The sequence below is a fragment of the Coptis chinensis genome, unplaced genomic scaffold (assembly GCF_015680905.1).
Source record: "Coptis chinensis isolate HL-2020 unplaced genomic scaffold, ASM1568090v1 utg912_pilon_pilon, whole genome shotgun sequence".
NCBI classification, from domain to species: domain Eukaryota; kingdom Viridiplantae; phylum Streptophyta; class Magnoliopsida; order Ranunculales; family Ranunculaceae; genus Coptis; species Coptis chinensis.
In genome coordinates this window covers 78,940-93,406 of record NW_028238191.1, presented here as the reverse complement: position 1 = coordinate 93,406, position 14,467 = coordinate 78,940, and the positions used below count along the sequence as shown (strand labels likewise).

Below are 14,467 nucleotides of genomic sequence, written 5' to 3'. Positions count from 1 at the left end.
GGGAGGGGTAAAACCGTCCATTTTATGTTGTGTTTTTACCTCAATCCATAATTCTCATATATAAAACATAAGATAAAACAAGAGTCTTCAATACCATAATGTGATTTAGACAGGAACATTCAAAGTTAAGAAGCTGTTTTATACTTCTTTTTTACATACACACAATCTTGTGTAGTTGTGTAGGAGGATCTCTCACTAAGGACCTACTAGAGAAAGAAGGAGAGTCTTGTAATGGCCTGAGGTCTCAGACTGTATTGCATCATGCAATGTCTTCCTGTACTTCTTCTGGTACTCGGTCTTTATATACTGCATATCAATTTCAGTTCTCGTCACAACAATCCTTATAAGGGTTGTGTCATCTGTTCCCAATCCTTTCATTGATTTATGCAACACCTGCAGATTTTGAAGCAGAATTGAGTGTTGATGTGATACAATCAAAATTCAAACATGTATGTAAAGGTGAGATTAATGAACTCCTAGCTTCCTCTTAAATATGACATGTATAACTAAAAAAACAGGTATCAAGGTACCTTGGCAAAGTACTTGGCCGGATTTTCTGCACATCTTAAAATTGACAAAAGACCGAATTCAAAATGTCCAGAAGTTTCTTTCTTTATTGCCTGCAATACATGGTATCTGGTTTAAGTATCCCAACATATTTACAGTTTGTCAAAGCGAGTGTAGGGATGAAGTGTGATGTAGGAATATTACCTTCTCCAGTGAGCTCCCATACATACTACCATAAGCAGAACTGACAGCAGCCAAATGTGCACTGCTCCGCTCAGTGAAAATGCGAATAAATATCTTTTCATCGGTTCCCAATTTCTTCTCCCCAGCTTTATAAAGAGCCTTGGCATCATTCTCTGCTGCCATTCGGTCCACCTCCAATCCTTCGTATCGTCTTGTCGTTACATGTGAAAGTAGCAACTACATGGAAATATTATGCATTAAAATTTTCTTTTCTATGAATATGACACACCAGCATAAACTAAATTTACAGGGAAGTAGCAATTCCTTTTTAAATGTCAGAAAGACCTGGCAAATAGGGGGGTGGGGGCTAACGTTAAACATAACTTGGGTGTGCAATAAGTCAATAACTGTAATACAGTGGTAAGCTTAAATTTACTTCCTGAAATCTAGCTCTTCTCTAACCCTAATACACTGCACTCCTTCCAATTGAGTTCTATTGTTTCTGCTATACAAAATAAAAATAAAAATAAAACAAGCTCGTTCAAGCCAATACAATTAAACAGTCTTTTCACAAATCAATAATTGCGCATAAAAATGTTCTACATGCGAGACAAGTATAAAAATGTTTAAAAAAAGTATGATTAGAACATTAATGCCTTATAAGTAACATCCTATTAGTCACTAACCAGTTTGCCTCGAGATAATTTTGGAATACTGAAAGAAATGTATGGCAGTTCTTTGAAGAATTGAGACATGTAGATAACATGCCTCGAGGAAAAATGATGATGCATATACCTACCAAACTGATATGTGAAGATAGTGGGCATTAACATTTCTAAGTTTTCTCGTTTCAAAAGTTTTTCCCACAAGTCAAATCTTCTAATCAGATAAGAGTCAGAGAAGAGTCGAACCTTTTTGTGATCTGCAGATGCTTGGTTTTCAATGTCATGCTCAAGGTAAACACCAAACCTTGTATAGTATAGTTGCTTAAACACTTGTATTTGTGTTGGGGTACGAGAACAGATTACTTCAGTAGCAGTTTTCAGATTGATGGCCACAGCGAATGCTTCCCTCACTATGGCTGCATCTCTTCCAGCTGGATCATGCATCCAGAGCAAAATGGCTTTCTAAGACAAGGAAATAATAGTAATAACAAAAATTAGACTCCAAGAGGAAAAAAAAAAGGGATGCACTAATCCAATTCTCTGAAACAGTAAAATTGAGCATCTTCATGCACTCAATAAGCATAATAAATATAGAATGAGTGCACAACCATAAGAGAAATGATTTCTTAAGGAGCATTACAAAAATTTACTATAAATACCTTGACATTGCCACTAAGCTCTGAGGACAAGCGTTTGATAAGGTCACTAGAATACATAGCTCTGTACTCGTGCAGGATAAGACCACGCTGGGTCGCATCCCGGTGGGCAAGTATATTAACAACTGCTGCAGTATCACACCCTAATCCTGAGAAGATCACGAGATTAAGTAAGAACAAATATCTCAAGAGCATTCTTCCCTCTATGCTACAAATTTAATAATACTTAAATAAACCAAAAATAATGCAATAATGTCAGAGCTGACCATGTTCTGAATCATATAATGGTTCATAAACAGATAACAGTCTACAGGCTGTATATACAGGAGGCAAGGACCAAAAACTTGATGAGTTCCACACATACAACTTCTACAAAATCAATCTCTGAACATGGTCATATGGTGGTGTCTCAAGATTCTTAAAACCATTCAGGAAAATATACATCTATCACAGGGTTTTGGCAAAGTCGTAAAATCTTTTATACTCAATGGACATGGATGTATGTCTCAATCGGTAAAATTCAAATCTGGGAAGACGAGTAATCATATTGTGCTTAATAGCAGTCTTGAGGAACTCCTTTGTACCCACACTTGCAATGTCAAAAAGAAAAAAAATTCAATACTTGAAGTGGAGCTGTGAAGATTACACCCACCCCCCCTCCCGGGCTACACACAATTGAGTTACTGGTCTCTTTAAAAACAGGCTTGCCCACACATTTTTTTGCAGGTGCCGACTAGCAAAGTCGGTAAAACCTTTGGGTGATGATACCAGAGGTCTGGGATCGAACCCCGCCAGCATCAAAGAGTTACTGATCTCATTTAAAACAGGCTTGCCAATAAAAAAAAAAAGATTATACCTATGCATATATATTCGTTGAAGTTTATGTGTATGAACTAAAGCTATAGCTACACATGGACACTGTGATCAAAGGCCAAAACTAATTTTCTTTCCTATTTCCTTTTTTCGCTCTCTAGCTCTGCTTACCCAAACCCCATCCATTGCCCAAATGACTCCATAATACCAGGAATCCATTTTCCCCATGCAGCTTATTATAAATTTCCATGTCGTAGAAAAAAATCACCACACTAAAAAAAATTCATGCCCCTCCAGGCCCTCTTATGTAAAAAAATTCCACTTCACATATATCTCCAGTCATGCAAATATGCAATGGCAGTTAAAATTGGACATGCATGCATGGAATGGAAACATTAGGATTATACATAAACCCAAAAATGTAAAGAACAATTCTTTAAAACAAATAAGTCAACGACAAGAATAGAGGATGGGTTGTATACACACACACATACCTTTGAAAGCACGGTAAAGTGTTATGGCATCGTCACGGGGAGTTGTTAAGACAGGAGGGAAAGTTAGACTCGCCATCTTTTCCTTTTCTCTCTTCTGTGAGTTGTGAGTTTTGAGATGTGATCAAATCAAAGAAATGAGTCGTCTCTCTTCTTCAAATGAATCAAAAAAGTTGCAGACCCCACGCAAATAAACACGGAAACAACGTTTAAATTTAGAAAACGAAACTGAAGCGGGGTCCTCTTTTTTATATATCTTTCTGAAATGAAATAAGACAACGTGGCAGTTGAGTTGGGCCCACAAACAAAAGTAGTTTGTGTAGTTTGATAAACAATCTAAACAAAATCCAACAACTCACCAGAAAAAATTCGCTCTTACTTAGTTTTTGAGACCGTTTTCATAAAATAATATATCAAAAAAATTTAATTATAGAATATTATAATGATTCAAATTTTAATGAAAATACTAATACTACAACATAATAAAAGAAAAAATAACTCGACAAACATAATTTATTTGATATATGACCGAACTACTGACAAATTCTAAAATTTAGAAGTAGAATCCATAAAACTTGTGCAACATATGATATATAACTTCTATAAAAATATATTTTTTAACTTGTAAAAGCATATTCAATTAGTTAGCAATATTTAAGTACCTAAATTTTTTATAATTTGAACATTGTAAAAGACAATTAAATCAAGTAATTCCATAACACAAATAGCAGACTCATATAAGAAAGGAAAACGCATAATGATCACCTAAGGTATATTGATAATGTGAAATCAAAATCAAATTTTTTAGCTTTGGTTCAAGCATTAAAGGCGGGTGCCATTTTTATATATTTTTATTAATTTTGAATTATAATAAAATTGATTTACTGAACAACCCGTAACCCGTTAATGAAAATAGTTAGCAAACATAATAACTTTCCAATTTACATAATCTATACTGTAATAACTTGATTATTATATAGACTATATGAGAAGAGTTAGAAAATGAACTTGAAAATTAGCTAATTTCATCCCGTTCTTCCATAAAACTAATATGAAATAACAAAGCGAATGGAAAATTAGCTAGCTTGAGCTTATGTGGCAGCGAAGCATCAATTTTTTTAAATCAGTTTGCATTGTTTAATAGACCGACATATTCCTTAAATCAGCCCTATAGAATATGTAAGAGCATCTCATCAATAGCAGTAACCACTAATATATAGTGTGAACCAAGAAAGCGCTTTCACTGACCTATCCATGCATATTCACCCCGTTTTGAGATAAAATTACGTCAGACACATTGTACATAAAAAATTGTAGAGTTTTAATATTAGCTCCTCTCTTAATCACAATTACATGATATTGGCTTAGATGTTATTGTATAACATGTATTAAAAAGGCCTGTATTAAAACTGGTAAACAACAGAAATTGAGCAATTTCATTTATATGAGTAAGTTTACCCTTCTTGAAAAGTCATATTTTTAAAATACAACAGTTTCTACCATTAACTGGGTCGCCAAAAAAAATCTGTTATATGAGAGAGTTTTTGTTTTATTTTTTATTTATTAATTTGGTGAATTATTAGTCTAAACGACATTTACATGTTCTAGAAGAAAAAGTTTTTTTTTTCCTATTTCTTTTTTAATGTTCTCTTATGCAATTCTCTCTCTCTCAATATTTTCTAATCCACAAAATTTTAATTCAAAATTAATAATATTCCGTTATATATTTTCAAGTTTTGATAAATGGACTCATGAAATATCCCAACAAACTTTTCTTTAAAAAAGACCAATGGAAGACTCTTTTTTCCATTTATTACTGAAGGACAAAACATTGGGTTGCGAAAATAAACCCAACTCCATCAGTTAGTGTCAAAAACCAAACTCAATCAAGTGATTTTTAGTTTTCATGAAAAAATGAAAATTCTCCGCCACAAACCATTTATGGTGCATATGTTGGATGAATATGTTTCATACAGTGCTTGATTTGGTTAGGTATGGATAGATACAAAATTTGCAAATTATAACACACATACAGAACTTGCAAATATTAGCCCTGGACAACCCTTAGATACAAAATTAAGTTGGACACAATTAAAACACTGTACTAAAATACAGAAGGCAGACAATTGACTAACTTAGTTCATTATAAGAGGAAAGAGATAAAGGGAATTACAATTTATTAACATGTATAGAACTCAACTTTACTTATTTAGACATGGATGCCATCAATTGCATTTATAATTAGTTAAACAAAACTACGACTGTTGTGGTTCATAGTATTTCTAAATACTGCTTTATATACAAAAGCCTCGTAGATTATCAAATGTGAACTAATATGCCTCTTGATCTGAATTGAATTGACACAACTTAGGCCTGCAAAATAAGAAAACAACCAAGGAAGATATATTTCAAAATTACGACAAACATAAAGTATTAGAATAGATTATCCAACATCTCACAAAACTCATCGATATTCTAATACAAAATTGTTTTATCAACAAAAAAAAATAGTATACTGAAAAAAAAAAAAAAAAAAAAAAAAAAAAAAAAAAAAAAAAAAAAAAAAAAAAAAAAAAAAAACCCAATAGCTTACTTAAGTAGCATTTTCTGAAGAGATGACTTTAGATAAATAAATTGTAACAAATCAAAATGCATAGCTCAACACCATACTCAATTGTAATTCCAGCAGGTTAATCCATATTTGATATAGGCGTTGAATAAGTTTAGAACCACTAACACTATCAATAGGATTTTTACAACGTTGATGATGATGACATTCTTAATTTATAGTATAATAGTACTTTATAAATTAGTAGTCCTGTGGTTGATTGTCAGGCCAATTGTTAAATCCAATGTTGTCTTTACAATATACACGACTATTCTCTGCAGCAAACTTCACATTTAGAATCAAACTAAAATAACCCATTAATATTCTTAAGAAATCAAACTTAAAATACCTACGAAGATGCAAAGGACTATACAATTTTAACCATGTATTAATTAAACAACCGCTTTGATTAAAACATTAAAGGGAATTATTTCAACCTGAAGATTCCACCAATGACAGTGTTCCAAAGATTGAGAAACACCCCAAGTGATGGAGAAACTCAAGAGATGAGAGAGTTAGAGAGTGCTCGATCAAGAGCTATGATGAGTACCCGAAAGTGTGGAATCCAGTGCCACTTTCCATACTAATTCACCAATTGTTGTTTTTGTTTCACAAAAAATGTCAAGTTGCTGGCACACAATGAAAGATACGGGCTATCCAACTTACAGAGGATCCAAGGCTATTAGTGACAACCAAGATTAAGGACATCATCAAACTTCTTAACAGTTCCTCGATTTCAAGGCGTGACCCCTTCATCTGGATCGTCCCATTGTCTGATTTCTGCAAGTAAAAACAACGATATGAAGATCATATTGGAACATATATACAACGTACTGATACATAATGCTTCCATTATTATCAATCTGAATCCTTAAGAACACAAATCATCATTTTCTCGCAGTACTTGCAGCTAGAAGCTCCTTATCAAAATCAGTGGAGGCATTAAACCTTAATGATTGCAATTGATTTAAGCATAGATGAACACTCGATCTGTTGATGATTAGATATAACTATATTTGGAAATAATATGTTGAATGGGAGACTTCTATTAATGAGTGTTGCAGTTGAAAAGAACATAGAAGACAGAACGAACTTGTGTACACATCGAAAACTTAGAAGTAATAATCTTAAGAAGATCAACATAAAAAATTGTATATGCATTAATTCATGACGACTATTGAGGTCACAATATAATTTTATATATCATATATGATGACTCTTAAGCTTCTGCTTTCACTGAGAATTAAATATAAAACTTAGGGGAGTCGTAGCTACAGTGGAACCAAGATCAATTTGTACATGTGTAAAATGTGTGACCGCCGCAACATATCTAGGACATCTTATAGATAGATTATATACACAAATGACTTGGACGAATTGACAATGGAGACAGACCCGTAAAATTCAGATTATATTGTGAAGTTGGTTTTGCATCTAAATCAAAGTCAAAATTGCGTCTAAATGCTCATCTGAAAGCAATCTAATAAAAGATGAAAAATCAATGAAAGAAATGCCACCTTAACTTTAGCAGAAGTTTCACTGTTAAATAAGATCTTTCTCAACATGATTCAACTTCACCATTTGCTTAGCATTTTACCATTTTCATATGGCAGATATCATTTCATATGCTCATCAAAGATCATACACTTAATCTTATTGTTATCAATTTTGCTAGTACATCATGCTCAATATCATTATGGTTGAAGTATGACACCGTCTTGGACCATTGAAAAGAATCATATATGTCCGTCTTCTTCTTCAACAATGCCTATGAATTGAAATAATTATGGCATTTTCCAATTGCAAATCATTATGAAACTTCAAACATGTTCTGTTTTTTTCTAGGCATTGTTGAAGAAAGTAAAAAACTTACCTTACCTTGGTTATATTGCACATTGGACTCTATTACGTGGGACATATTGACTCATTGTTAAAGATGCATCTATGATAAATATCAATTCTCAACCAAAAAAGAGTTATTGCACAAAATGTTGTCCAGGTTGTATCTTTCTTGTGAGTCTCTAATTAATTCATATGATACTATCTAATTGAATCACCAAAGAAATATATTCAGATGAATGGATAGAATTTTCAATAAACTAAAAAAAAACATGTAATTCATCAACTAAATGAGAAAAGATTTACCATGACTTGGCAGTACCATTTGAGAAATGGGTGAAGGTGGGTGTCGTCCTAGTAGTACGTGGTATCAGGCTATCAGCAACGACTCAAGAGTAAGTATTTGAAGATCGGTGACTAAGCAACCATTCATCCTTTCAAGGTCCACCTATAACACAATAACACATGACAAAAAATGCCACCCAATTCAGAAAATCTATTTTTCCCACACTGTAGGATTAAACCTTTTTTTTTTTTTTTTTTTTGCAAATTGAGATTAAATACTAATTGAGAGTAACATATTTCTTCCCCATCTTTATACAAAAAAAATGGATGGTACCAAACTGGAAACACTGCAAAAATGTTGCATAGGAATTTGACACTAGACAAACCCAATTGCCTCCCAATAAATAAAATTTTGCAAACCCTCACGCATTAATGCTTCTACCAATTATGAGTGTCTTTCATCAAGTCATCATAGTTCCAAAAGATCCACAGGTTGATGCCCTGATGTAGAGGTATGTGGTAGTGGACCACACATATTTGGGAAGGGGACATCTTCATTAAATACTATTATAACCAACGTGATCGAGGATTCATCATATAACCCGCAAGAAAGGAATAACATTGTGAATTACTGAATTACGAACACCCACCCTCAAGTATGAAAGTCGTGAATATTAGCGGTAATCATTAATAAGAACTTCATGTATAGCTAACATTTCAATGTTTCATTCTCAAATAAGAATACACATAACTAAAGTATAGATGCCTTTTAATAGTTCCCAAGGGGTTAAATCCCCTTCTTTAGGATGTAAAGTATGTTATATAGTATGCTACAATTTATTTATCTTCTTTTTCATAAAAGAAACCTTGTATCAAGTGTTCCTCGAAACAAAATTATGTGTGTTTTTATTTTACATTATAAATTAGTTATAGCGTTTGTTCCAACATTAAACTAATGTTTTCGCTTCATCCTTAATTCGATGTTATGGAAAAACTCATAATGCAGATCGGTGTCTGTTAATAAGCAGGTGGCGTGGTTGAAAAAACTCACACATGCTAATGGATATAACCATCAACACGTTTTAATTCCAATGACTATGTAGAGTTTATCAAGATGTTGACAATCGAATGTGAATATCTTGCTTTAAACTAATTACACAATACAAATTCTATATGAAACTTAATAATGTAAAGTCAAACAAACCTTATATTAGAAGTGCAAGGGAACAATCTGATCTGCTTGCATTGATGATACATTAATCCTCCACTCCACATCGCATGATGCATTTGCCTTTGATGCTAACATCCTTTCTTATCTACTAAACCCCTGGTGATACAGATTAATCAATCAATGAAGCTTATAATGCCAAATTGGCAGTTTAATGACTTTAATCTAACATTCTAACATACAAAGCTCAATCAAAATAGATGTAGAAAATATATAATTTATCACAGGAATGGTAAACTTAAATTTACCTTGAGCAGAAGAAAATGTTTTAGCTAAACCCAAGCACTCCAATACTCTTTTGACCTTCATTTCTTCAACAAAACCATCACCATATTTATAAAAACAAAGTAAAAACGGTTTGCAACAACTTGATGTGCCTCAGTTCACCATCATCCACTTCCTTTCTCCTTTTCTTAGAATTACCAGGAAACTCCAAACCATTTTTGTCGTCGTTGCCACCAAGTCTAGCTTCTTTACCACATGATGTGCTTTCTTCTTTTTTGTATTTTTCTTCCATCCAATGTTGGTTGAGAATTAATGCACCACCAAGTTGCTCATTTAATATTCTTAAACAGTCATCAGTCAATCAGTCATATTGTCAGCAGAATGACAACCTAAGAATCAATTTTCTAAGAATGCAAGCATGATGATTGTCATGAAACTTCATACCCTCTCTAAAAGCACTAAAAGGCCTGTTATAATATGCTTACAAAGATTTGTTTAACTTAGTTAAGGCCCTTGGTTGGACATACTAAGAGAAATAGACTAACAACTCCAAACTTCATACCCTTAAGCCCAGTGCACACTAACCTAAGTAAAACAAAATATCAAGTACTAATCATACGGCAAAAATTGGTTAGGTGATCAAAACTATGAAGAATCAATTTACTAAGTAGTTACGTGACATACATTGTACATGTAGGCAACAATTGTTTGAAACAAAAAATACCAACAGTCAAAAAAATAAAAGGTTACCTGAGTTGAGATGTTGATAGATCTGGCTATGTTGCACCTACTTGATCTCTTGAGAGAAAGCTTAGTCAAACCTGTGGTCCTGTACATGCTTTGAATGACCAACCTGTTTGATGAAGAAAGAATTCACACTAAAGAAAGTCGTTCAAAAATGCATACTATTGCTATGAAAAATTTGCTTTGGGAGTAATATGCCTAAACACATTGGGCCTCTTAGCAAAGTTCTAAAATGCTATTTTATAAGCTTAGGTTTGGTGATTCAATAGCTAACTTTTTCTTTAAAAAAAAAAACAAATGCAAAACATATGCCTATTCGAACAATGTCTTCATTTGATTATTAGTAAATATGGATATGTCTTTTGAATGCCACAGAAGGTATATGTGGTTGAACCCAGACATATTACAAATTAAAGCAACCTCGTCATTTATCGCTAAATTAAACACAATTTCATGTACCAGTGGACGACCAGTGCTACACATGTTTATCCATATCCTTATCTGCAAGAGTGCATTTAAGTGCTGAAATTCATAAGAAAATAACAAAACGTAAGTGTTTGTAGAGTTCTAGCTGACTATAGTAGAAATTTGCACCCTGAGTTCAAAAGCCTTTTCTAGAAGGTCTTCAACTTTAATTTCAGATAGCATATCCGAGAGAAAATCATAACCACAAACATGATTCCAAGTGTAGTGAAACTGTTTTGGAATAAGCGTACATTCTTGTTTGATATGGATCTAGTAATAAAAGAGGATACCCATAATGTGGGAATTACAGGCCGGAGATGGATGGTGGATACTGTTTTGGTTCCTAAGGCGAGGATGAGACAACATACAGATAGGCGAGCAAGTTCTGGTATGAATTTTACCCATGACAATAGAAAACAACAACATGGGGTAGATTTTGTGCCACCCACTCTGGTGGATGGTAAACCGGTTATACATGTTAAAAGTGACCAGTTTCTGAATGAGTACAAGAAGTACGAAAAACTTGTTGTCGGGTAGTTTGTAGGAAAAAGAATGGAGTACAATTATGTGAAAGAAATTGTGTCCAAGACTTGGAATATTAAGAATCTCAAGATGAACTTATGTGGTGATAAGATGTTTACGTTTGAGTTTGACAAGGAAGAGGACAGGCGTGATGTTCTTGACATTGGATGTTTTCACATTGCTAGTCAGTTATTTGTTATTAGGCCTTGAAAGTTATTTGTTGAGAATGAGATGAATGAGTTAAAGACACTACCTATTTGGGTGATTGTAAAAAAATTGCAATTAGTAATGTGGAACAAGGAGGGGTTTAGCAAGATTGGTAGTATCATTGGGAATCCACTTTTTATAGATAGACTCACTGAGAGCAAATCACGGACTTCTTATGCGAGGGTGTGTGTTGATATTAATATAGAGTGTTCTTACCCGGATGGAGTGCCTATAGTGATTGATGAGCGGAGAAAATTTAATGTTACATTTGAGTACAGCTGGAGGCTAGCATGGTGTGCTTGTTGTGACACCTTTGGGCACTCTGCACAAAAATGCCCTAAGAATGTCAAGGTGGTTTCAGATCCTAGAAAGGGTATTTGGCTTAAGAAAAAGAAGTTGAGCATGGGATACTAGATGAAAGGGAAGGAGCTGAGAAAGGGGAAATTCCTAAAGAAGTATTAGATCCTGTTAATTCAGTGGAAAAAGAGGCCGAGGAAAGCAGTGAAGAAAAAGAGCCAGGGACTGAGACAGGGTTTACGCCAGTGGGTCAAGGGGTTGAAATGGCCCAAGAGGGGATGACTCAGCCGTCGGTGAATCAGGAACATTTGAGTACAACTGAGATTGGGAAGGATGGCTGGGAAACGCCATCTAGGAGGCATATGATCAGGGCAAGGGCAATACAGAAGAGTGTGGATGTTAAGACATCGGGTACAGTGACTGGAAAGGAGATGGTGTAGGAACCAGTGAAGGCAGCACTTGTAACCAACAAGGGCACAATTATGGTTGGCATCAAATATGCGGGGGTGTCCAGAGAGATAGCAGAATGGGGGAAGAACATCCTAAAGGGCTAGCCAACGCTTTTCTCATGTTATGGACAAGTTAGCTGATGCCTAACAAGTACCACTACAGCTGATCCATATGCAATGATCAGGCCAAGTTCCTTTCCTCATGATGTAAAAAATTATATATAATGATGTAATAGGGAAAGAGTATGAGAGATTGTAATTTCCTTTTGGTTTCTTTTCTTTTATTTTTTAATAAAAGGGTAGGAGACCCCGTTAACAACCTCGCTTACCGATAATATATATATATATATATATAAACCAAAAGGACAACAAATTTTTTTTTTGCAAAGTAACACTTTAATATGGACCTATAAGATTTGGTACCTGAGAATTCTTAGTAGCAAAAATCCAAAAATATACCTTAAACCAGACAAATGCATTACATCTTTTTTTTTTGAAAAGTTTGCTCGAGTAAAGGCAGACCCCCACCTGTTTATTGCACATAGAGAAACATTACATACTCTCCCTAAGAGTATGATCATTAGAGGGAGGTACACATAACATAAGGCCTCACGCCTAAAACACTTGGGATTTCTCCCTACACATACATTCCCGAAGGAACAAACACTGGCAAGAAAACCACAATCAGCAACCCCATCAACCATGGCTGGAGGGACCGTCTACCTATTTAAACTCACTGTTAAGTGTAAAAAAATCAACATGGACCATAGTTCTGACATGAAGAGCGGACAAATTAAGATGACGAACCATGAAACCCAAAGATATCCTAAACATCACAGCAAGGCCAATACATAATCGACGATGGTATTGAGCCTGTTCGACCCAGATCATTAAAGGGAGCATACAAAGACTACAATAGGCATGAAGCCCTCACAAAAATGAGATTAATCATTACACCAAAAGGCATGAAGCCCACTAAATGTATTACATATTTGCATTTACCATAGTAGCAAAAGTCCAAAATAAATGCCTTGAGCCACTACATCATGCTAGGAAGTTAAACATTACCAAAACAGCGACAACAAAAAACTGATAGTTAAACCACTACTCACTATATAATGGATTATTGAGAGTGAATGAAATAGAGTCTCTTGAGTGGTAATCCATCTCCATGTCTCTACCCTTAACCCAACAAAAACACTTGCAGTAAAGCAAACTAATCCTCTTTGCATCAAAATTCTAAAATCAGGAGTGCATACTAACCACCATCAACAGTTATATCAATCCGCCCAACCTCCATATTAATTAATCACATAAGACAACAATCTAACAACCACTACAACCTCTTAATAGCACCAGTTCCCTTATCTCATATCAAGGTTCCATGTTTCACTTCAATTTAATCAAGTGCGCGGTAGCGAACATTTTTGGGTGCACTTTGGAACATAGGGGTGCAAAGTCACTTGGTTGGTATCTATCCGTATACCCCACCGTAACTCCAATTGTACCACTCTATCTCAAGTACTTAATAGATAAGAAGGAGAAAGGGATGGGTATCGTCTTGTTTAGTACGCCTGTTCTCTTGATAAGGAATTAAGGACAATGTCAAAAGCTAAAAATAGATTAACAAAACTAATATAAAGCCCAACCCCACAAACAACTAATTAATTTGACTCAAGGTCATAATTATTTTTTTCTGCCCACCAAACTTAATCTCTAATTTCCTATAAGCCCTTAGACTCCTAGGTTGATCACACGCTAAGTATGGTATTAAATCGCGAAAAAAGTCGTTAAGTGACTTGCTCTAGTCTAATTTTTTGTTTTGCACGCGTATAGATAATAATACTCACATCGATGAGACCATTATTTAAATAATACAAAATCTTATATAGTTTTACTATATATTATAATTTTTTTCACATATTTATTTTATCTTTAAAACAATAGCTTATTCTAAGGAAATTGATGAAATGCATATTAAAATTTCCAGAAGAGGGTTGCTTGACCAACTTGATTTTCATAGTCGGGGTAGCTTCAAACACAACCTGCAAAATGAACGAAAAGATAAAATAGTTTGAGGACAAGAGAAAGAATCATTAATCGCAAAAAAAATTCAACCGCAACAAACAGAGAAAAAACATACCAATCAAGTCTTTTGGTAGGCTACTGCATGAACCATGGTGAGAGTAGACTTCCAACATAACTGAATATATTGTGAAACATAAATTCATATTTTAGTTTACATTTTGTAACTGAGTTTTGTTTCGGGTCATACATCAGTAG

The 14,467-nt window shown here is 34.2% G+C and overlaps 1 protein-coding gene and 1 long non-coding RNA gene across 2 annotated transcripts; both read right to left on the bottom strand.

The window, feature by feature from the left end:
- Positions 1 to 32: 32 nt before the first annotated feature.
- ANN5 (annexin 5) lies at positions 33 to 3,529 on the bottom strand. The gene is made up of 6 exons (XM_086588382.1): positions 3,319 to 3,529; positions 2,015 to 2,160; positions 1,602 to 1,817; positions 712 to 927; positions 531 to 620; positions 33 to 393 (listed from the first exon to the last, which is right to left on the bottom strand). Exons 1-6 carry the CDS (start codon positions 3,392 to 3,394, stop codon positions 196 to 198), a joined length of 942 nt encoding a protein of 313 aa, XP_086444508.1. The 5' UTR covers positions 3,395 to 3,529; the 3' UTR covers positions 33 to 195.
- Positions 3,530 to 5,454: 1,925 nt separating this feature from the next.
- Positions 5,455 to 7,195, bottom strand: LOC147472682 (uncharacterized). Its single transcript, XR_015210711.1, has 2 exons — positions 6,361 to 7,195; positions 5,455 to 5,688 (listed from the first exon to the last, which is right to left on the bottom strand). It is a non-coding gene; the product is annotated as an uncharacterized LOC147472682 (long non-coding RNA).
- Positions 7,196 to 14,467: the final 7,272 nt, after the last annotated feature.

What these genes read in the sequence shown, in the direction of transcription:
- ANN5 (XM_086588382.1), bottom strand. Translation starts at nt 3,394, where the DNA reads ATGGCGAGTCTAACTTTCCCTCCTGTCTTAACAACTCCCCGTGACGAT. An exon ending in ACTTTACCGTGCTTTCAAAG is followed by an intron (nt 2,161 to 3,318) that starts GTATGTGTGTGT and finishes TGATCTTCTCAG; the next exon opens with GATTAGGGTGTGATACTGCA. An exon ending in CATCTGCAGATCACAAAAAG is followed by an intron (nt 928 to 1,601) that starts GTTCGACTCTTC and finishes ATTTCCATGTAG; the next exon opens with TTGCTACTTTCACATGTAAC.